We start from the raw sequence: 23,738 nt of genomic DNA on the forward strand, positions 1-23,738 counted from the left end.
AAATTGGCAAAACTTGATCGTTGCTGAAGTGCTCAGAAGAAAAGACGTCTTTTTCTTTTGAGCGTTTTAACCGAGATCAATTTTACCGATTTTTCTTGAAGTTTATGCGAAGGTCACCTCACTTTTCCATGCCTCCAAAAGGCAATCGCTAAGCAGATGTTTGGTAAAAATTAAAATTCACCAAACCTTTAGAAAAGTTGTTGACAAAAATATTTTGCCGACGGTGGTAATAACGACGCCTATGATTTACGAAAAGTTGAGGTTTACCTCTATGACTTGGAATAAAGTGATTTTCTAAAGCGATAACAACCGTCTTGGTAGCTGTTGGGCAAAAAACTGTTCGAGTTAACAGGGTTGAGGCCGAGTTATCTATAGCAATTTATCGATACGTGGGAAGGGACCAAAGAAACCGTTCGAGTTATCCATGTGTTCGAGCTATCCGTGGACGAGTTATCCATGTTTGACTGTACTTGGCTCTAGCGAAATATCCTTCCTGCTGACATGTCCGGCATGTTTTTTTTACATGCAAGGCAGCTTTCATCATTGGCCCTATGCCGTCCTCGAACATCTAAAGCACACCATCTTACTATCTCTACTGTTACCGTGGTCGTCATTCAGTGATGAATAGGTAGGTTTAGGATGACTCACTCTAACAATCCCACTAGTAGCTACAGCAGCAGTAGCACCAGGCATGGTGTACGAAGCTCCTCCATCAAGTAGCTCAATAGTACCAGCCACTTTTACAGCCGCAGCCAATGTCTTGTCATCACCATTCTCTACTCACTTGCGTGTTAAAGCTGGATAATTAACTCCAGAAATAAGCTGTTCTAATAAATTGTCTTTCAAAGTTCCAGCAAAGTTACAGTATCTGGCTGCTTTTCAAATACAAACATCAAAATAAGCTATAGACTCTCCATCCTTTCTAGTAATCATACGGAACTGCGTTCTCTCTAAACATTGGTTTCTTGGTTTGCCATAGTGACTGGTCAAGTGAGCCTTTAGGTCATCAAACGCAACTTCCCTGGGTACTTTAGGTAAAACCAAATCTCTTAGAGTCTGTTATTGCGCCGTACTAATGCCCACAAGCAGCACAGGCACTTTTTTACCATCTTCAGTACCCGCTACAGCAAAGTATTCCAGCCTTTCCAAATAAGATTTAACTTCCGTCCCCTCAAAATTTGGTATTGAAAGTTCAACAGGCATTACTGCCACATAAGAAACGCAGGTAACAACCTCCTTGTAGCTAATTTTATGTACAGCACTATGGATGTTAATTGTTATTCACTAGATCCACTAGTATTCACTGGATGAATCATATCGTTCTCAATTTCTCTTTTTGTTACTAACAGGAAAAGCATTCAACACAGGTAACATGAGCGCATGCGGGCATCACTAGACAGGAAACAAAGCATAAAATGTAAACACAACAGTAACTACAGACTGTAATTTGCATTTCAGTATACTATTTACCCAACTTTAGATAGGTAGCACTAAGACTAGCTTTGAACAATTGTATTTTTAAAAAGCAGATCGCTTCAGGTTATCATTTAAGCTTTTGACAATGTGGCTTAAGCCTAAGAAATGGAATTCGACTGCTTATATTCAACAGAGGCAAACATTACATATATGCTTCAGAGTTAGGTAGTTGGTTGGAAAATAGATGGCTATAGCAACTTGGGCAACATGAGAGCCATTCATGTAGTAGCAAACAATATATAATTCTATCAACCGGATAATGTATATCACTTGTATACATGCAAAGTCCATTTGAATAGTTGTACACGCAATTGCCAACCACGGTAAATGAGAATTCTATTATTATTACTGTTGTTACTATTTCATAAGTCATTGTATGATCAGCTGTAAATTATTTTTGAAGGATTATGGTCCGATATTTATAGTTAGCTTTTTACATCTGCTATGGTGGCTGACTAAGTATTCATTTGCTTGATATTTAATACAATGTAGCGACTGTTTTTATTTTGATGTTTTTTGGATGTTTGAAAATTTGTGAAATTTTATTTTCTCTTTAACAAACGAACTGTTTACGCTTAATAGCACTATGTGATTTAGAGTACAATCCCCTTGCTTTGTGTTTTTGTGCACAGAAAGCAAATAACTGCACATGCATGTAGAAGGCAGCTGCTATTGACACAATGAAGCTTGAAAGCTGTTAGCAAAATTAGCACTGGCGATAATCTCTTTTTATGAACCTCTTTTCAACCTGGTTTTCTATGTAGATATGCCTAGCCGGTTTTTTAAAAGATGATTTCTTTACTTCAGTAATAAACATATTTTTATAGCATAGTTCAAACATTCTGCCATGACGCCTTTCCAGACCTATAAACTGCTAACATGCCTAGGAACATAGCAAAAGAAAAAACCAAGTAATTCAACAAACCAAGTAATTCAACAAACCAAGTAATTCAACAAACCAAGTAAAGTGAAGGCCCCATTAAATGATTTTGATTGATGCAGTCATCTCAAACGTGTTTAACTAGCCTTATTTTGTTTACAAACAGATATCGAATGTATCATATTCATATTAAGTATATATAGTTATTGATCTTTCTGCCCATGTCTATGGTTAGGATGAAGCAAGAGAGTTGACAATTGCAACTAGTTGGAATAGTGAACTTGAAATAGTCCAACTTGAAATAGTTGGAGAGTTGGAGCAAGTGAGATATTTGAGGAAAATGTATAATTCTTGTTAATTTGAACTCTTAAAGTATTGGATCAATTTTCTTACTTACGTGTAGTTAGAACGAAACATCACACAGCAAGGATATGTTAACAACTTGAGACAAAGTGCCGACTGTTTCTATCGTTACATAGGATGAAGGCAATACTGTTGATATTGGGAACTCTGCTAGCAGTAGCCTATAGCTCTCAGTCTATAGACTACTGCATAGTCGGGGCAGGACCCTCGGGATTACAGCTAGGCTCGTTGTTGGCTACCGCAAAACGTGATTATGTTATATTTGAGAGAGGCAACAGATCAGGTATGAGTACAAGACTGAAGCTTGTAGATTTCATCCTAAAATTCCTCAGGGTGCGTTTACACCAGGATGACTTGTTGGAGTTGCCTTTCTGCCAAGAGAGTTGGCTAGGAATGGCTTCTTGTCTGTTTACGATTTAAAATTCGTTTTTGCAAAGACTACACCAAACCAACTTTAACTCCCGCTATACAAAGCCGATGACTTTTAGCCAATAAAATACAACAGCGACATTCATTTCATTTGCTCATATATTTGGCGCTATTACATATGTAATTGCATCAAATTTTAGTTGATTTTAGCAGAAAGTGCCGATGTTTTTCTATTATTTGAGATGTTGTTTGTTATTTTAAGCGATCTCATTGTCAAGATATTTGAAGATTAAAATCGATTAAAATTGATCGCGGTGAAAGCGTTCGGTTAAAAAAAGAGATGTGTCCAGACTTGCCCAAAATGATGTATATAGTGAGACAGCCTGTCTCTATCTATGCGGTGTATGGTTGTTGTATGCCATGTTGTACTCGTCAACATGCAAGTATTAACGTCAACAATATGCGGTGTTTCACCGATCATGTGTCAGCAACTGGGACATAGTCATTTTTACAACCGTTTTTGTTTTACACCGAACAGACTTTGTCGGCGCGGAAGCAACTCCAACTGATTATTCTGGTGTAAACGCGCCTTGACTATTATACACGGTGAACAGTTTTAGTTTGTGTCATCTTTTTAGTAAATATTCATAAATGGGACCCAATTTTCGGTTGAGTGAGAATTATACAATGTCATGGCATGTTTTGTTGGTTAAAGCTAGAAAATGGTAGGAGAAGTCAATGCTGTTGATTGAAGTCTAACCATGCTGTAGCGTTGTGCTAACACACAAGTAGATAAGACAACCGAAGCAATTTCACACTATCCTCAGTAATTTATCAACATGTCCATGCACTCTCCAACTCACTACTCTGTAAAAGTTTTGTTTTCTCACAATTTACTGTCGTATTTTCAATAGTGGTGTATAAAATTTAATAGCATAGGAATTATAAAATAAAATGCTTATACCATTAAATAGAGTAAGAAATTCTACAAGCTGGAACAGTAGATAGGTTTGTATATTAGAGATTTAAAATATAAATGTGCCATACCTAAAAGAAACTTTGACGCCAACTAGAGTATTGCAGGAAAAGTGAACCTTATTATCTTAAGCTTTATTCTTAGGAACATTTTTCAACAAATATCCACGACATGAGAAGCTGATAAGCATAAATAAAAGATACACAGGGAAGACGAATGACGAGTTTAACATGAGACACGACTGGAACTCTCTGCTCACGGATGACTTATCTCTCAGAGTTACAAAGTAAGTAAACCATTTACCTTTTCAGCAACTCTCATATTTTTCATATATCTAGTGATTTTTAAGTGTCATTAGCGCACACGCCATTTGCCAAGAATGCTTATATATTTTCTATGTGGACCCTACTTTCTGATAGATTTGTTTGTGAAATTAAACATGTAAATATCTCATCATTGCGGTGTGTATATACTCGTGTTTTAGAGGAATTAATAGTACCAGTACCCTAGCAGTCTAGTGTGCTCTGAGAGACTGCAATGTGTGATACCTATCTGTGCAATGATTTATTCCAAAATCCAGTAAGATGATTCAGTGGTGCAGATGGTAGCGTTTCTGTCTGGCCTGATGTCCAAGTTTGAATCCTGTGCATTGCAATCTTTTTGCAACCGTGGCTTCTGACAGATGGACACGGCTCTTATTATAGTAAAAACTAAATAAATGCCTGGCATTGCCTGGGTAATAAAAGAATTTTTGGGTAGAAAATTTCTAGAAAAATTCCAACTTTTAAACTTCATATCACGAAAAAAGTGTTTTGTGCAGTTCAAATAAATTAAGAGGAAAATAAAGGTATTTAAATGTAAAATAATTAGCAAGTGATGGCTAGATAGTCTGTTTTGCTACAATGTTTACAATAAAAAATGAATTGACCCTAATACAATTATTACGAACTAAAAAACAAAATAAAAATCCTGAGCATGAACAACAATGATTACATAGAAGTGGGTCTTGGAAAGGTTACTGTTATAAAGGAAGCTATCTGTTCAACCTTTGAATACGACTAAACTGGTACCTCTCGATGCTGGTACGAATGTAAAAATGAATGAGCTATCGGACTGTTTTCGTCAGATGCTCGGTCTGACCAAACGAAGAGAGAATGTAGATGTAGATGCAGTTTCAACTCGAGATAATACAACAGTCCATGTGTTAAAGTTTTGAATTTAATATTTTTAGTGATCGCCACGAGGCAGAGCCGAAAGTTGGAGCTGGTAATAGGACATTTGAAATTGAAACGTCACATTTGAAAATTACAAATGGAAAAAAATAGGTATTAATTTTGAATTGGTTTTTAAAATTTTTTACAAAGCAAAACAAACACAAAAGGTAAAATTAATTAATAAAATAGCAAAAAGTGATAAGAACGGCTTAGCCTTGTGGTTAAATACGGGTTTTTACAAACTTGCGGTTGCAATCTTCATGAGTTCAAATTCAGTACGAAGGGCATTTTTTGTTCCTAAAACTGTATTGCTATAACTGGACTGATGAAAAAGTCTAAGATTCATATAGCTACATTGCTGCAACTGTCTTCTTGTGTGCGGTATGTCAAAACTGAACACATTCCCTTGACTGTCAAAACTGAGTGGTGCAGTGTCTGGCAGCTGTCACCATTTGTCAGCACTCAGCAGCAATACATTATCAGTTTCACTCTATTTTAATTTCACTCGTACAAACAATGACAGCAAATGCAAGTTTACACAACTGCAATTGATGTTTATTCTTTAATAATTTTCTTTTCATTACAGTTAAAGTTTGTATCAGTAATAAGTGTAGGAACACGGGTCGTTGTATTTTTGTAGATTTACGATATACATAAAACAATACATAAAACACTACATAAAACAATACATAAAACAATACATAAAACAATACATAAAACAATACATAAAACAATACATTCTCAACAGATTTGAGCAAGTTTTGTAAAAGCAACTTCTTGTTATGAATATAATAAGATGGTGTCCATGAAAGTAGAATGTAGGCTCGCTGCCGTTTAAAGGCAGCAAGTTTTCTTTTTAACCTGTTTTATTTTAGATACTCAAAGGATTTCTTCCCACACAAGTCTGTGATGATTCAATACTTGAATGACTTTACTCGCCACTATCAGCTCAATGTACAGTACGAGACTGATATTAGGAACATAACTCCTTCCCAATGGCCGGGTGGAAAGTTCACTATGCAAGACCAGTTTGCCAATATTTACAGCTGCGCGTGAGTTTTGGCATGTTGCTCAGATAATTAGGTATTGTTAGGAAATTAAACCTCCATAATGTATCACTATTTTTCTGCCGATCAGTTAAAAACCTGTAAACTAATCAAGAGGAACACGTGTTGGATTAGCTACCGTCTTTGTTACTGCTGTTGAAATTCCTCTTTTTTCATTGACTTCAATTTGTTCTCTCACTTCACTTTTCATCTGTATACATCATTAATTTGGAACATAAGCGGTTTCTAAGTATCTGCTCTGCAAATTCATAGAAATCACTATTAACAGTAATACCTGCCACTTCTGGTTTATCTATCAAATTGGAAACCGTATTCATTCATAGTTCAAATGTTACTTTCTTGGAATTAAAGTAATATTTGGAGACAGTTTAGTTGCATGAGGCGGAGTCGATTGTCAAAGTTGCAACAAGTCTTATGTTATGTGGTATAGTTGTCTCCCTTCCCTACGAATGCTCACACACCACTGGCTTCTCAATGAATAGTGTGGGTGGATTGTTTAGCAGAAAATAGGTGGTTAAGCTATCAGCCAATCCTCATAGTTGAGCATCTCGTACGGGTTCCACGAATGTACACATACATCTATATATATATTTAGCTATCCCAGTCAAACAGGGATAGCTCGATCACATTGTTAACTCGAACGGATATGCTCGGTCCATTCCCACGTAATGATAAATTGTTTTAGATAACTCGAACTTAGCATCATTAACTCGAACAGTTTTTTGCTCAACGGCTACCGAGATGGTTGTTATCACTTAAGAAGATCACTTTATTCCAAGCCATATAGATAAACAACAATTTTTAGTAGTTCTTAGGCGTCATTATTACCACCATCGGCAAAGTATTTTTGTTAATGGCTTTTCTAAAGGTTTGCAAAAGGTCTAATTTCACAAGACATCCACTTTGCGATGGCCTCTCGAAGGCAAGGAAACCTTCGGATAAACTTGAAGTAAAATCGGCAAAATCGATCTTGGTTAAAACGCTCAGCAGAAAAAAATGTTTTTTTTTTCCGAGCGTTTCAACTGCGACAAGCTTTGTCAATTTTAATCTGAAAACGCCCTGGCAATCACATTACTTAAAACAACAAACAAATCTCAGGTGATTGAAAAATATCTATACTTTCTGATAAAATATTTTTTAACTTTACATGAAAGGCCCTCTAACTTGCAACAAGCAATCTATGATTTTGATTTATATGGAGTTTGTATATGTACATGTATCTACTGATAAATACATGCACTTGTGACAGTGCTCTGATAACTTGAACGTTCTGATAACTCGAACACTTTCGCTCGGTGTTGTGAAGTTTGAGTTATCCATGTTTGCCTGCGCATGTATATATTTTTATTGGGCATAGTCATTTTTATAGAAATAGTGTTTTACATGTGGTGCCACAAAAAAGAAATTAAGTTCCTTGGCTCCTTATTTGATATCGTGAGCAAGAACATAATTGGCTGTATACTAACCGCAACTCATGTGATGGCCTTGTAATGCCACTCATAGCTACCTTTTATGAGTGGTTGTGAGGACTTGGCAAACACTCAACTAGGTCAAAGGAGGCAGTAAACTTGCATACCGGTAAGTAACTCTGCCAGCCCAGCAGCCAATCAAAAGAGGATGGGGATTCCCCTAAAATAAACAAAGTTATAAATGCTCATTACAACCTTAGGTTCATGGTCAGTGTAATATTCCCTGTGTTTGTAATAACGGCAGAACCTCATTTCTTTATCACAGTGAAACTTTGTGTAACTGTATATATGTGTAATCAACACAGCACAATTATTTTCTCACTGACTGCTAAAACTATAAGTTAACTACGTCCAAAGACTGTTAGCAGACAACTGGCCTCCTGCTCATGCAGGCAGTAAAACAGTATCTCATTGGTCAGTGTAATATGGTGCCATCTGTCATATACATGTACTCAGTAAGAGTACACATGACCTGTGTGCTATAAACAGTCATTCTTGTAAAAGTGCACATAACCTATGCAGCACATTACAGTATAATATCATTCTACATGTATATATAATACTACAGTCAGTAGCTACACTGTAGCAACTAGTAAGCTGCACTATACAGTGACACCTCGTCATAAGAGCTTAATGCGTTCCAAGAATGAGCTTGTATGTCAATGTTCTCGTATCTCAAAGCAATATTTCTTGTATAAAAATACTAAATACAAATTAATTCATTCTCATACTTTGAAAAAACGCCTGAAACAGGATAATACGATGAGAAAACGGTGTTTTTAATTTTTGCAATCTACCTACGCTCACAAAGTAACAAATACCTATTTAGTGGTTATGAATTGCAATACAAAGTAACATTACTATGTACTGTACTGTACAGAGTTCTTACCTTCGAGACAGAGAATGGCTAACGCCGGTGTGAGAAAGAGACTTAACAGCAACACATTCAGTACACTAGATGTCTGTGACGCTTCATAACATCAACTATGAATTTAACTTCAATGAATTTAGCTTTAGCTTACTTAGCTTATTTAGCTTACTAAATACACACTTTAAACTAAATACACACTTTAAACTAAATACACACTTCAAACTAAATTTCTATCTTTTACTCTAAGTTTGTTTTCATTTAAATTTTTTATTCTGTTTTCCTGGTTTTCAGTTTTCAGTTTTTTTTTTCTGTACATTTTGCCTTGCTTTCGCTGTAACTTTCAGCCAGCCTTTTCAAAACTTTTTTTCAAACTGATTCGATAAGAAAAACTGAGCGATGCTGTTATCGAAAGCCACTTGCTAAACACTTGGCCACTTGGTAGCCGCATTGAAAATTGGCTCGTATTGCTTGTATCTCAAAGTTTTATTGTATCTCAGGGCAGGGATTTTTTCAAAACTTTGGTCGTATCTCGATTTTCTTGTACATTATGTTGGGCACTCGTAAGCAGGGCAGTATCCACCTGTTTGAAAAGGGTACTGCGGGGAGAGTCCAAGAGGGGTACCTAGCGCTCTTTCGGTGGGGGAGGGGGGTCTGGGGTTCTCCCTCGGGAAAATGTTTAGTATAGCTAGTAAAAATGGTGCAAATCTATCACACTTGGCTCCTGATGGAGCACATGTTCTAACAGCAAATTTGACAGTATAATCCAGTTTTCGAAATATAAAACTGTTTATTGAGATTGTCTTTAACAACGCTTATTAAAAATATAATGTGAATGAGAGCTGCTAAAGGGGTTGGCCACAGCTAGCATGATGTAGAATTATCACCAGGTACAATGCTGAATAGTGTAGGAGATGAGTAGTCTCCTATGAAATAATTTAATTAAATAATATTGTAGAGTTAAAAAGTAAAATTAATAGAGCACCATGTTAAAAGTCATGCATATATACTATAGTCCATAATACTGAGCAAGTAGTAGTAGATTTAAGTTTGTGCTATGCATGTTACATGCATAGATCAAACATAAATTTATTTCTATGAACAAAATCTTTTGTACACAAGCATTCATTTACATTTCTACTACTACAAAAAATACAACCGTGTACAATTGTCTCTGTATGAAATGCTTGGAAGCATTTCTTTCGGTGGAGTCGAACGCTGTAACGTTGCCGTGCGAGCTACCATAACGATCATTTTTCTCTGTATATTCCATGTATAATAAAAGTCTAAAAAGTTTACATCACTTCTATCATTTGAATTATTGTTATCTAATCACTCCAAAAATCACTTACGATCGGAGGATCAAATAATATTTTATTTTACCGTTTTGAAAGTCGAGCCGACGTTGACTGGTATTTCCAGCTTTTATTCGTTTCCAAGGAGGCACGATTTCTTTAGCACAAAGAAACGCCTTTCGGATAATCGTTTCATATCTTAATTTATCGACTAATATCTTGTTGATGATATTTAAAACTTACTAGCATTCATATCCTTTGTTCAACATTACGAGACGGCAGCTTTATAAATGTCTACCGAAAGTGATATAAATGCCGTGGCCCCACTCAACCGATAAACGACATTTTGGTCATTTCCCCAGCCAGAGTGTTAAAATCAAGCAAAAATGACGTGAATTCCGAGATTTTGAGCTTAAAAAAAATGGTACTGCCATGGCAGTAGCTGCAGTATAGGAGGATACGGCCCTGCTCGTAAGTCAAGGTCTGACTGTACATTAATTCTTCATGCTCTACGGTTACGTTCCAGACCCAACTTCCGATTTTTTAAAAACTCCCTGAAATTTCTGGAAATGTGGAAATTGGATTTTTCTGAAGTATAATTCATAATTTAAACACGTTCGACGTTTTTAGTATAATTCTGAAGCCTCAGGTCAATTAGACTTCTAGTTCTTGAAATATCACACAAGTATCGAGGGCGCTCACAACTGACCGAAAAATGAAAAATGGCTACCGCCAGAACATTACTTTCTAATGAAAAGCTGATTAAATTCTTAGTAATGAAAATAAAAAATAGAGAAAGCTAGAAAGCTTCTCCTCAGCAACAAAACCGCTGAAACTATTTGTTTTTCTATTCATAAAAAAATATACACACTCCATCAGACTCGGTGTACATCAACCATTATCTTCCTTCGGTTACCTTTAAAACATCTCATCTTTGAAAGAGCATTGAAAAAACTGTGTACGATATTTGATAAATATCTTTTTATCTAATTCTCCAAGCTTAAAGCTTCAAATGATGTTCATTTCAGAATGAATTGTGCTGTTCTAAGTACTTTCACAGTCAATGGAAAGCTGTTAATATGGTCTAGGATGAGGAGACTTGCTTGTGTCTACAAGACTAGCCTTCAAAATGTTAAACTGTTTTTTAAACTTTCACAACAACTATACATTTAAGTATATGTACATCTTCTTCTTCATGCGGTTTACTTACACAGTATATACTATATATATATACTATATACTGTATATATATATAGTATATACTGTATATATATATATATAGTATATACTGTATATATATATATATAGTATATACTGTATATATATATATATATATAGTATATACTGTATATATATAGTATATACTGTATATATATATATATATATACAGTATATACTATAGATATAGTATATACTGTATATATATATATACAGTATATACTATATATATATATATATAGTATATACTGTATATATATATAGTATATACTGTATATATATAGTATATACTGTATATATATAGTATATACTGTATATATATAGTATATACTATATATAGTATACAGTATATAGGCCTACTACTAGTATACATTATACTTACATAGTATATACAATACTGGATGAGACCTGAATGGGTAAGCACCACTGAGGTGAGAATTAAAGAGGCAAAGTTAAATATTCGTAATCCAATCAGCGTCAGGGCAGAAAAATGATGGACAGCACATATTAGCAATATTCTTTGGATGAAGGAGAAATGGTTGAGTTCCATTGAGTAGTAGAAAAGTGGTGAGGAGCTTTACTAATAACAGATCGTATTTTTATTGCTGACATCAACTAATTTGTTGCTAGGAGACTTTCATATCAACAAACTGAGTGCTCTATATTCATACCTTAGTGACTACACTGACAGTGTGTTGCTATACGTATGCAAATGAAGGCCACTGCTAGTGTAGAGAATGTTCCGGAGTCACATAGTGATAATAAAATATATTGTACTGCTGTACACTGTACTGACTTTTTAGTCTATGTATTTCAAAACATGAAAATGACTACCAGTGCTAAATATAAGATATTATAAAAACTATTGATGCAACTTGAGTAGCCCAAAAACTCACAAAGTAGGAGTGATTACTTTGCGAGTTTTTGAAGAAATGAAGCCCCTGCATTCAATTCTTTGTTTACAATGACGACATCTGCAATGACTTTGAATAGTTCAATCTTCTCGTGTATTCAGCTGTATTGGGCTTCAGCCCGAAAATTTAAGATTTTGTTAGGTTTTCTAGCCATCGGGAGCTTTTAAACTTAGCGGTTGCAGTCAATTTATTATTACCAGTTTATTAGGGTTGTCATCGTGGCCACTGGGTATTCTAAAGAGAAATTGGCAACATTTCCTGGCTCCGAGCACACTGTAAGCTACGGAGATATGTCTATGAATCCAGATGACTACCTTGGTCACTCTGTTCTTATACTAGGTAAGTGATTGGCCCAGTTGTTTGCTGTGTTGACATTTTAGCAAAAGTGTCAATATTATTACTCTGGACACGGTGTTAGTGTTGCCAAACTGAGAAAACATATATTTTGTAAACTTTAGCTCTGATTTGTGGGTAAGAATAGTTCCAGAATGTCAAGCTATTTATTTTAATGCTTTATTTTTGTTGTTTTTATAGTTTTTAATTTTTACTATATATTTTTATATAGTAAAAATATATACTATAGTATATATTTCTTACTATATATAAGTAAGAAATATATACTATAGTATATATTTCTTACTTATATATAAGTAAGAAATATATACTATAGTATATATTTCTTACTTATATATAGTAAGAAATAAATACTATAGCATGTCTCATATGTGATATAAGCTTAATCACATATGAGACAGTTTGAAAAATTACAATATCAGTTTCCAAACTGTGTCTTTTAGATGTAGGTGATACATTTTAAAGAACTATGCTATATAAACTTACCTGCACCAGATAAAAAATAATATATGTATAATTTATATGGCACAGACTAGTTTATATAGAGTAGCTTTTAAAGTTGTTACACTTTGATTTTTACTGTTCATTTCTGTTGATTGTGGTGGGTGTTGTGAGGAATGGCAAGACACTTCTTATGTTGATGTTTGCATGCCTCTCCTCCTCGTTTGCATGCCTCTCCTCCTCGCTAAGCTTTCACCTGTCAGTTTTAGCTAGCAAGAATTTTGACACCTTAAAACTCTGATTAAAAACATGCTTATATAAACGATTGATTCCGCAACTTGGTATTGCGAAGAATCGTTGTGTGTTGTTCTTTATCTGCTTCATTGCTAGGTCGAGGCAACTCCGGATTTGAAACAGCGGACGGCATTCTTAGCTCAACCAACTTTATACACATGCTCAGCCGCTCCCGTGTTAAATTGTCATGGGAAACCCATTACGTTGGAGACTTGCGGTATGTTATGAAGACATTTACGGTACATCATGGTACACTGTACATTATGTAGACACAGCAAATTATGTAGACACTTACGGTGCATTATGTAGACACTTACATCAAATTATGTAGACACTTACGGTGATGTAGACACTTACGGTACATTATGCAGACACTTATGGCACATTATGTAGACACTTACAGCACATTATGTAGACACTTACGGTGCATTATGTAGACACTTACAGTACATTATGTAGATACTTACGGTACATTATGTAGATACTTATGGTACATTGTTTAGACACGGTACATTGTGTAGACACCGTAGATTATGTAGACACTTACAGTGCATTATGTAGACACTTACAGTGTGCATTATGTAGACACATATGGTACATCATGCAGACACTTACAATACATTATGTAGATACTTACGGTACATTATTTAGATACTTACGGTACATTATTTAGATACTTACGGTACATTGTGTAGACAGGGTACATGATGTAGACACGTACGGTACATCAAATAGGCACTTAAAGTACATCATATAGATACTAAGAAAGTTCATGAATTGCTCACTGAATAATCTATATAGTACGTCTTGACAGCAGTTTAGGGAACAGGGTAGAAATATAATTATCATGAATGCCCTGTTGTTAACAGCAAAACTAGTAGTTATTTCCTTTCATCTAAACCACCATTAAAAAGTTTATACAATTCTGAATGTCATATTTGCCATAGTTCAAGATTGTCAAGCTGTCGGTATCAATATTTTGATAATTATTTGGTTCAAGCGCTCAGTGAACATGCTATAAATTAATATCACTGCTAACTACGTACCTTTATCAGTAGTAGAATTGTACATTACTGGGATTTATCATAGACGTTAGCGGGCTAAAAGCGATGACAATCGTATTTGTGTTTCAATCTCAAAGAGGTCCATAAAGTTACTAGCACTAGTTTAGAGTTATCGGACAGTAAAATAGTAACATTGTCTTTCAAGAGATTCAGGTTTTTTAAGTTTAAGATTCAAGTGATAAACTTTTTAAATAAACTGACTATTTAGATTGGAAGATTCAGACTAAGCAATCACATTTAGCTAAGTATACTTTTCTTGTTAATATACTATTACAAGCCCCATTGCTCTTCAATGCATAGATGGTAAGAGGCATTTGCCATTATTTATGTAAATCTTTTAAAAAATTACGACTGAAGTTTTGGAAATGTTGAAAGGCAATTTGAATAGTTTTGAAGAAGCTGAATTATTTTCTGTCAATGAATATTAAAATACAGATTGACATATGAACTATAATAATACACTCGTTATTCCTATTGGTTACTAGTGTATTACTAAAAACTGATAGATTTTATATTTATGTTAGCAAAGTAAAACAAGCATTGTTTAGTGGTTAGAGTGGTGAGTTATGATCAGTAGGTCAGTAGGTCGAGTCACACAAAGAATATTGTTGATGTCAGGAAGGCGATGCATCTAACCACAATTACACCTGCGTTACATCAGTACCAAGTCTGTATACCACATTTAGGAAAAACCCAACAAGCTGACCTTCTCACAGGGTATCAGATTATAAACAATCTGTGATTTTGAGTTAGCAAAGTGAAACATAAGCCTCCGATTGGTTATCAAGACTCTACTAGCGTCTGTAAACTTAGCTTTTCTAATTTTTGCCAGCACTGTTAGTCTGCTGACAATAAGAATTTTTCAGAATTTATCGACTGCTCGAGATTTTGGAAAAATTTGCCTAATTATTGATTAGTGTGCATAGAGCTTTATGCAAAGGAAAGAGTTTGATTCAGCTCCTGTACTTGTAGAGCGATCAACAATGGTCTCCTTGACACCTACCAGCTCAAGTCACTAGATGGAGTGCTTGAGGCACCTGTCTCAGCTCTCAACATAGTGAAGCTAGACAACGGAAAACTACGAGTTAAGATCGACGAGAAATACACATTTGATAACTATGCCATGAGGTGCGACTATGACACAATCATCAGCTGTCTCGGCTTCGTTTACGATTTCTCCATCTTCAACCAGTAAGTTTGCTATTCACGTTTGTCTTGACTAGCTGTATAGGTGTGTTTAGAACAAATGGTGGTAGTCAAGGATTGCCTTGGCATGCTGTGTAGATGTGTTTAAAACAAATGGTGGTAGTCAAGGATTGCCTTGGCATTCTGTGTAGTTATGCCGCTGTACATCTGTTTGTGTCAAGTGGGTGGGAGTGGCAGTCTCTCTTGTGTTTACTCATTAATTCAGTTTGAATCACCGCAAGCAGAGCCAAAAACATTATGTGCATTACTTGGATGAAAATTTATTTAGAGTTGATCTACTAGGTGCAAGCTTAAAGCTGACTAATATGTGTTTGTAAGTTGTCTGCCGCATACCACGCCTTTACCAGATTCCTTGTAATAATCACTTATCGGTTGTGCTTTATTGAGACACCGCCACTATTTGATCAACTATAGAATTTATTTTTTATAATTTTCTTTTGGCTTTAGGTATTTTCAAAAGACAGGAAATGTATATAATATCGATTCCTGCACAAATCTGCTGGCTATATATTTGTGACCTTTTTCTGTGGGTCATTCTGTTCAATTTTTTTTGCAACAAACTTATTTATAAACTAGATCACTTTATTTTATACAGCAAGACCTCACCTGAATTTAAGGATTTTCCAACATACTATAAGAGCAAAATTTTGAGCAAATGTTTTAATCTACACCCAAAATATCTTGCAGCACAAAATCTTTGACATTTTAAAACAAAAATTTCAGTTTTGGAAGTGAAAATGAAGAGGTTTGCCAAAATGTAAGTGAAAGAGAGAACAGATGGGTATAATAAAAATACAGAAGTCAGGTTAGCTCAGGCTTTTTTGGCTCAAATTAGAGTAAGTTATGCCACATATCTCTATCTTTCTATCTCCACCTCTATTCCCCAACCTATGCATTGCAGAGCCGACACATACGTCCATATATCTCTAGGGGAGGGAACAATAAAAGCTTTTTTTATTATCACTATTTCAATTTGGTTGTTTACATATAAATTAATGTTTTGCATAGTTTTACATAATATGTTTCCTTGGAGTATTTATCAATAGGTTTAATAGAATACAGTTTGCTCTTATGCAAGTATTTCCTCCAACACGGAGATCTTGCAATGAATTACCTGCTGTGTATGTAGAGACTTTACTTTATCGGCTGTTGAAGAGGTGAATTTGTTTGTGATTACAATTCTAATTCTCTCCTTAATCATCTGTGTGAGCTAACACTATAAGCTCTATTCAATGTATTTATATAAATGTACAGTTGACACTCCACAATGTAAATAATCCGTTCCGAAAATGCTTGTGTTGAAAGAATGTTACGTTATACGAAGCAAAAAATACACGTAAATAAAAAATGCGTTCCAAGAACGCCTCAAACTCGCCTCTCTGGTCTTTGAAAATGAAAAACTACACCTAACTTTATAATTTAATGACTGTACTTTAAAGGTTGACTTGCAACAAAATCCACATTACAGTTATTTGGTATCAAAAGATTCACCATGTCTTACTCTGTTGTGTTGTAGGTGCCAAATATGTGGAAATGTGATTACAAGCTCTTAAAAGCTCAAAAACGAAAAGCCGCCGTAGATTGGAATCCGTGTCTTTCTCTGACGTAGTCATGACAGTTTGGTTATTGTCTTGTCACGTAATGTTCTCACGTGAATTGAAAGGCCAATACAAAGCTCAATATAAACTTATCGTAGCACTAGTTTATGACAAACACTTCGGATTTTACCGAAGACCCCGTATCAAATATGGATGCTCGTTACTTTACAGTTTTGTTTCGGTTTGGTCTAATCGGCAAGTCGTAATCTGATCATGTGACCGATTATCAATTATTATTATCTTTTCGATTATCACAGGTGACCAACAGGCTCATCATGATTATCAGACAATGATATGTACTCCTTCGAGGTAAGGTTAAAAAATTAAATGAATTTTTACGGTAAGTTACAACTTATAAGATATCACTGCTAAAAGTGACAGCATTACAATGACGATAAAATAGACGCGTAAGAACAATAAACATGGTTTTATTGAATGTGTGAAGTATATTTGTGAAAATATTTCGACGAATAAAGTTGCATGAAAGTGTAAACAGAAACCATCTACCACAGCTACGTCATATTTGAGCCGTTTTGGAAAGATAATCCAAACTACGGCAGCTTTGTGTGGCTGCGATTAACTGTTCGTTTTTGAGCTTTTAAGAGCCTGTAATCACATTCCCACATATTTTGAACCTACAACACAACAGAGTAAGACATGGTGAATCTTTTGATACCAAATAACTGTAATGTGAATTTTGTTGCAAGTCAACCTTTAACTGTGATATTATTGGTTTGTATCTACAGCTTGTTTCTTATCACTTATGCTAGATTTAGAGTCCATAATTACAGTAATTTTATGGTGAGTTTTTCCAAAGCAAGGTCCGTGCTGCAAAAATTTTTTTAATGTACTTGAAATAAAGTAGAACAATGCATATACTATAGAGACTTTATGTTATATGGAATTTTATACATCTCGAAAAAAAACTTTATATCAATAATTTATGTTCAGCGGAAAGAGGTTTACGGTACTTTAGCATGAGTTGTACTAGTTTTATTTAGTTGGTAATAATCTGAGTGAGTTGTGTCTACTCGCTGACAGCTCGCTCGTCATTGATATCAACTTTATTTCTATCATTTAGAAGTGCAGCCCATCCTACTCCTCATAAAAGGTTTTCCAAGTTTCCATCTATACACCAAAACTATGAATCTGATAGCATAGCTGGCCTCTTCTTTGCCGGTACCTCAACGCATTCTCTCGACTTCAAAAGATCTGCCGGAGGCTTCATACACGGCTTTCGATACACGAGTACGTAGTACCTAGGGTTTCCCATAATATAACAGAAAATGTTATACATAAGAGGATAACTCCAAATCTGCAATGCCACGCACTAATAGCATGATTTACATTATCAGTTGTTTTTTTCTTGGTGTAAGAGAAAATGGTCCAGATTGGATCCAGAAAGTGCCAGATTCGTATTACTGATGTCTGTTGTGTCACAGCCTCGATACTAATTATCTGGTTGATCGATTAGGTTAGCTCATCAACCTTTATAGTCTTAGCTCCATTGTGATGTTTGTGTGAAAGGCCTCCTTGTCCTTCTTTTGTTATCTAGTCTTGAAGCTATGTGGTTCGATAAGTAACTGTAGATTTACTAAACATCAAATTTCAAACACAATTGTGGCAGACAAACATGGATCTCGTTTTTGATCTAATAATTCAAAACACATCCTCACGCAATCATTATCATGTTATGTAGATGTTATTATATTGTTGTTAAATGATTTTATTATTTTTCAGCTCGGGCCCTGTTTCATCTGCTTGAGTGGAAGTATCAGGGAGTGAAATGGCCATCTACATCTTACTCTTGGCTCAGCCTTTCAAATGCAATTATTAAAAGGGTCAATGAAGCCTCAGGAACCTATCAGATGTTTGGTGTCCTTGGCGATGTGATGCTTATAGATGAGTAAGAAGGATATACCATACTTTTCGGACTATAAACCCTATACAAACCGCATCTGCTTTATTTTCCAAAAAACAATAATGAAACAATACATAGGCCGCACCTTTGTATAGGCCGCAGAACTCAGGACGGTGCTTTTTAACACGGCAGCAACTTTGCTGTTTAAAACGGCACTGTTTCGTATTAACCGACGCTTTTTAACTTATTGCTTAACAGAACAGTACTGTTAGACATTGTTTCATTTTTTTTTCACCGCTAAAGGCGCACTAACCGGACAATCTGGTCAATGCGCCCTAGCGGTGAAAACAAAACCACAGAGTAGCTGCACCCTTATATAAGCCACATGGCTCAAATCATCTGAAAAATGTAGCGGCTAATAGTTCGAAAATTCCGGTACATACCTTGCAAATAAGTTGACTTTGTCTTGTATTTGTTGCTGAAATTGTATTTGCTTTCATGCTAATCAATATTTCATGATGGTTCACACATATCATCACCTCATGTTAGTAGTGTATCTATTCCTAATACTGCTGCTTGCTGCCATTTCGCTAGTTAAGTATAAGTTGTTATGACTGTAACATTTAATTTGCATAACATCTTTGTCAGATCAACACACTGTTTATCTCTGTCTGTTTGCCATGATACACAATGTAGGGCCCAACTCCTTTCTAACTGGTACTATTTCTGGTTTTAGTTTAGTATATACACTAAGATCATGGGCTCTTTGCAATCGTGATGAAACTTGAAAGAGACAATCAAAATTACAATCTTTGTTATTTAAATTTTGCAACAAATCTGTCTCCTTGAACCTACGAAACATCTTTTTTGTTCAAGTGAAGAGAAAAGAGTCATATTGTTGGAAGAATTCCCGGTGAAGCTACTCGGTCGATTGTATGAGCACTCTGGACATAATCACACTCGCTCCATCGTGATGTTATTCGAGTATGGCAAGGACTTTTCTGGTCCTGGTAAAGATATCTTCAGAACAACGAGATCTACTGGAGAACCATATGAAGCTCACACCTCTAATTTTTTGCACCCAACATTCTACTATTACAAGACTTCACCTACAGGTATGCACTTGGCTTGAATATTTAGGATCAAATTTATCACTCAAGAATTAGGTTCCACTTTTCAGGCTGCTTTCTGAGAGAATCTTTCTAGATTGCCAACGCTCAATGAGTTTCTATTTGGCAGGCGTAAACACCATTATAGTAACATTGGTAATAAAACTAGTCACATACTATACAACATAGACCTATTAACTATACTAATATATATAGTATAGTTTATAGGTCTATGCTATACAATCACATCGTTTTTGTAATAACTGTCCAACACCATCGTCATCCAACCCAGGATGACGGGTCTTCTTCCTTTAGCAAGAAAATGTTTAACCAACTTCACTTTTATTAAACTCATACATATATACTAGTTCTATAAAACAGTGAAAGGAACCATAGAGCACACCAATGCGTCAGCTCTATGAAACCGTGGTTGGAACCACAGAATGCGCCGATATATCAGCACTATAAACCTTGGCTGGAATTATAGAGCGGTACTGATAAATTTCATAGCAATTTTTTTTAACAATGAGCAAGCTTGGTTAAATTGCACATCACATGTACCATGTGTTTCAACATCCACACTGTCGAACAGTGAGGTGATAACAAGTTTCAGTAGCTCTCAGGGTGTTATTCTCATCTGGTATTGTCGCTTGATTGTCACATAGGATAGGATGGCAGTAAAAATTATTATTAATTATTTAAATTGCCAGCAATCGTAGCTTTAAGTTTGTCAACCCTTGTAGAAGACGATTTGGACAGTCTAACATATCCTGATATTCTGCCTAATCCCGATCGCCTCCATCATATAGTTGAGGACTTTCTTACTGATTTTGATGCCAGAAAATCTCATATTTTGCCACTCCGCAGGTATAATCTATGTATAGAGTTTTTGTGTAGAGTATGTATAATCTATGACTAGTCTTTGTATAACGTATGTATAATCTATGTATAAAGTCTTTAGCCAGAAATCATAATTTTTTGATTGGTAGAATTAGGGAATGGTTAGTTGGTAAAACAACAAATGATCTTACAATGTTCAGCATCAGACAAATGCTGTTCAAGATTGAAGCCATGATATAAAAAACCTTAGATTCTCTGTATTCCAAGCTTCGTATCCTTGCAATTCCTTGTATTCCTAGCCTTGTATATCTGCAATCCCTTGTATCCCTAGCCTCGCATACTTGCAATCCCTTGTATCCCTGACTTTATATACTTGCAACCTCTTGTAATCCTAGCCTCATGTCCCTACAATCCCCTGTATTTGTAGTATCATATCCCTGCAATCTCTTGTATCCCTAGCCACGCATACTTGCAATCTCTTGTATCCCTAGCCTTGGATAACAGCAATCTTTTATATCCCTAACTTTATATACTTGCAGCCTCTTGTAATCCTAGCCTCATGTCCCTACAATCTCCTGTATTTGTAGCATCATATCCCTGCAATCTCTTGTATCCCTAGCCTTGGATACCTGCAATCTTTTATATCCCTAACTTTATATACTTGCAGCCTCTTGTATCCCTAGCCACGCATACTTGCAATCTCTTGTATCCCTAGCCTTGGATACCTGCAATCTTTTATATCCCTAACTTTATATATTTGCAGCCTCTTGTATCCCTAGCCACGCATACTTGCAATCTCTTGTATCCCTAGCCTTGGATACCTGCAATCTTTTATATCCCTAACTTTATATATTTGCAGCCTCTTGTATCCCTAGCCACGCATACTTGCAATCTCTTGTATCCCTAGCCTTGGATACCTGCAATCTTTTATATCCCTAACTTTATATATTTGCAGCCTCTTGTATCCCTAGCCACGCATGCTTGCAATCTCTTGTATCCCTAGCCTTGGATACCTGCAATCTTTTATATCCCTAACTTTATATACTTGCAGCCTCTTGTAATCCTAGCCTCATGTCTCTACAATCCCCTGAACTAGTAGCATCATATCCCTGCAATCCCATGTATCCGTAGCCTCGTATACCTGCAATCCGTTGTAATCCTAGCCCCATATACCAGCAATTCATCGTATTCCTAGCTTCATTTGTATACCAGCAACCCATTGTAATTTTAGTGTCATTTACCTGCAATCATCTTGTATTTCCTTCAGCCTCATCTTCATCTAAGAATCCTTTAGACGGCTTAGATTCTTAGGCTTATCTACTTGCCATTCTTGTGATCAGATCTGCTGATGACCATAAACTATTAACCATGAAATGTATCTCCTTTTTTAGTTGTATTCAAATGAACCATGGTTAACATAGCCATAACACGATATAAGCTCTATAACTATCACAAACATAATGTATGTAGTTCACTAAAGTAGCGCAATATAAATCGTGTTTGTTATATTATTTTAAAAGACAAAAATTTTGAGTTATTGAAATTTATTTTCATTACATTCTGCCTCAACAGCATGATTTGACTATTTTTTATCCGTGTCCTCAAAGTAGACTCGAGCATGTTTTTATATTGCAACTGAGAAATATGACTTGGCATAGTTTCATATTGAATTACATGTACCTATGTTACTAGACAACAGTGCACTTATTAAAATAATATCAGGTCATTTTTCGCACCAGATACAGGTAGGGCTTCACAAGTGTATTGTTTCACGCTCAACAACGATTTTATTCAATTTTTAAATCATTCAAACCATCTCTCTCAGCATAACTCTGTTATTCACATCAGATCTTTGAGACATTATGGGTGTTTGCTAGCATAGCCCCAGAATGTGACTTAAATAGGCCAAGTCTTCAGGCTAGTCATAGGATTAATTGTAACATGTGCCATGAATTACCAATTTTGTCAATAGACGCAGTAGTTGAGAAGAGTCAAGTATAAATGCACGCTTTAATTGTACAGACAATTTGAAATTAGACACAAGCCTTATTATAGTATTTTTAGATATCGCAAAAGTAATTTGGTGCCGATTTGAAAATTTTATTAAATATAATTCACATACCTAACTAATCTTGTATTCAAAAAAACTTTATTATTTAGAGACCATCATTTTTCAAATTTTTTATGAATGCAATAATATATTAGTTAGGTTCATGCATAAAAGGTGGTTTTCACTCCAGACAACTGCCATTGAATGCTTTAACACAACATTTTTAATGGAAGCACACTATTATGGTAATGATCATACGCCAAAGTGATGAGTGTGTCTATTTGTATTCTTGAGCTGATAAGAGCTAAGGTTGGAGTAGTTTTTATAGTTCCAGTAATAACTTGAATAGAACAAACAAGCGAGCACGACAGTCTACGTAATACTTGACACTGTTGACCAGGTACTTGGAGACATGCTTGGGTACAGACTTGAGACACCACTTTCAAGACGAGTGCTTTGAACTGGCACTCGCACACAAGACGTTACCGTTGGACTGCGAGGAGAGATACATGGCTAATATGGGTTTAGGAGTGCTCAGCTAGTAAAGGGGTAAACTAGGGCATTTGACAAGTGCTTCTCTGTGCCATAGGAAAAATGAAGATTAATATCCTAGTCATCAATTTCTAAAATGCGCTGCTGACAATCAAAAAATAATTGTACAGATTATATGATTTTACAGATAGATACGCTGTTGTGATGCCCAATGCAAATCCCGCAAATCCCACAAAGCTAAAAAGAATTCACTGTCTTCCCTAGCCAAATATGCCGTGGGAGTAAACCTTGATTTGTAATCTTGTTTATCAATAGTATTA

The 23,738-nt window shown here is 35.5% G+C and overlaps 1 protein-coding gene across 1 annotated transcript; it reads left to right on the plus strand.

Moving 5' to 3' along the window:
- The first annotated feature begins 2,880 nt into the window (after positions 1-2,880).
- On the plus strand, positions 2,881-23,647 carry LOC137391389 (FAD-dependent oxidoreductase domain-containing protein 2-like). The gene is made up of 11 exons (XM_068077847.1): positions 2,881-3,002; positions 4,209-4,350; positions 6,154-6,330; positions 12,318-12,448; positions 13,295-13,415; positions 15,235-15,453; positions 18,148-18,314; positions 18,807-18,972; positions 19,804-20,042; positions 20,780-20,903; positions 23,327-23,647. Exons 2-11 carry the CDS (start codon positions 4,295-4,297, stop codon positions 23,466-23,468), a joined length of 1,542 nt encoding a protein of 513 aa, XP_067933948.1. The 5' UTR covers positions 2,881-3,002; positions 4,209-4,294; the 3' UTR covers positions 23,469-23,647.
- Positions 23,648-23,738: the final 91 nt, after the last annotated feature.

Source organism: Watersipora subatra, chromosome 3 (assembly GCF_963576615.1).
Source record: "Watersipora subatra chromosome 3, tzWatSuba1.1, whole genome shotgun sequence".
Taxonomy (NCBI): domain Eukaryota; kingdom Metazoa; phylum Bryozoa; class Gymnolaemata; order Cheilostomatida; family Watersiporidae; genus Watersipora; species Watersipora subatra.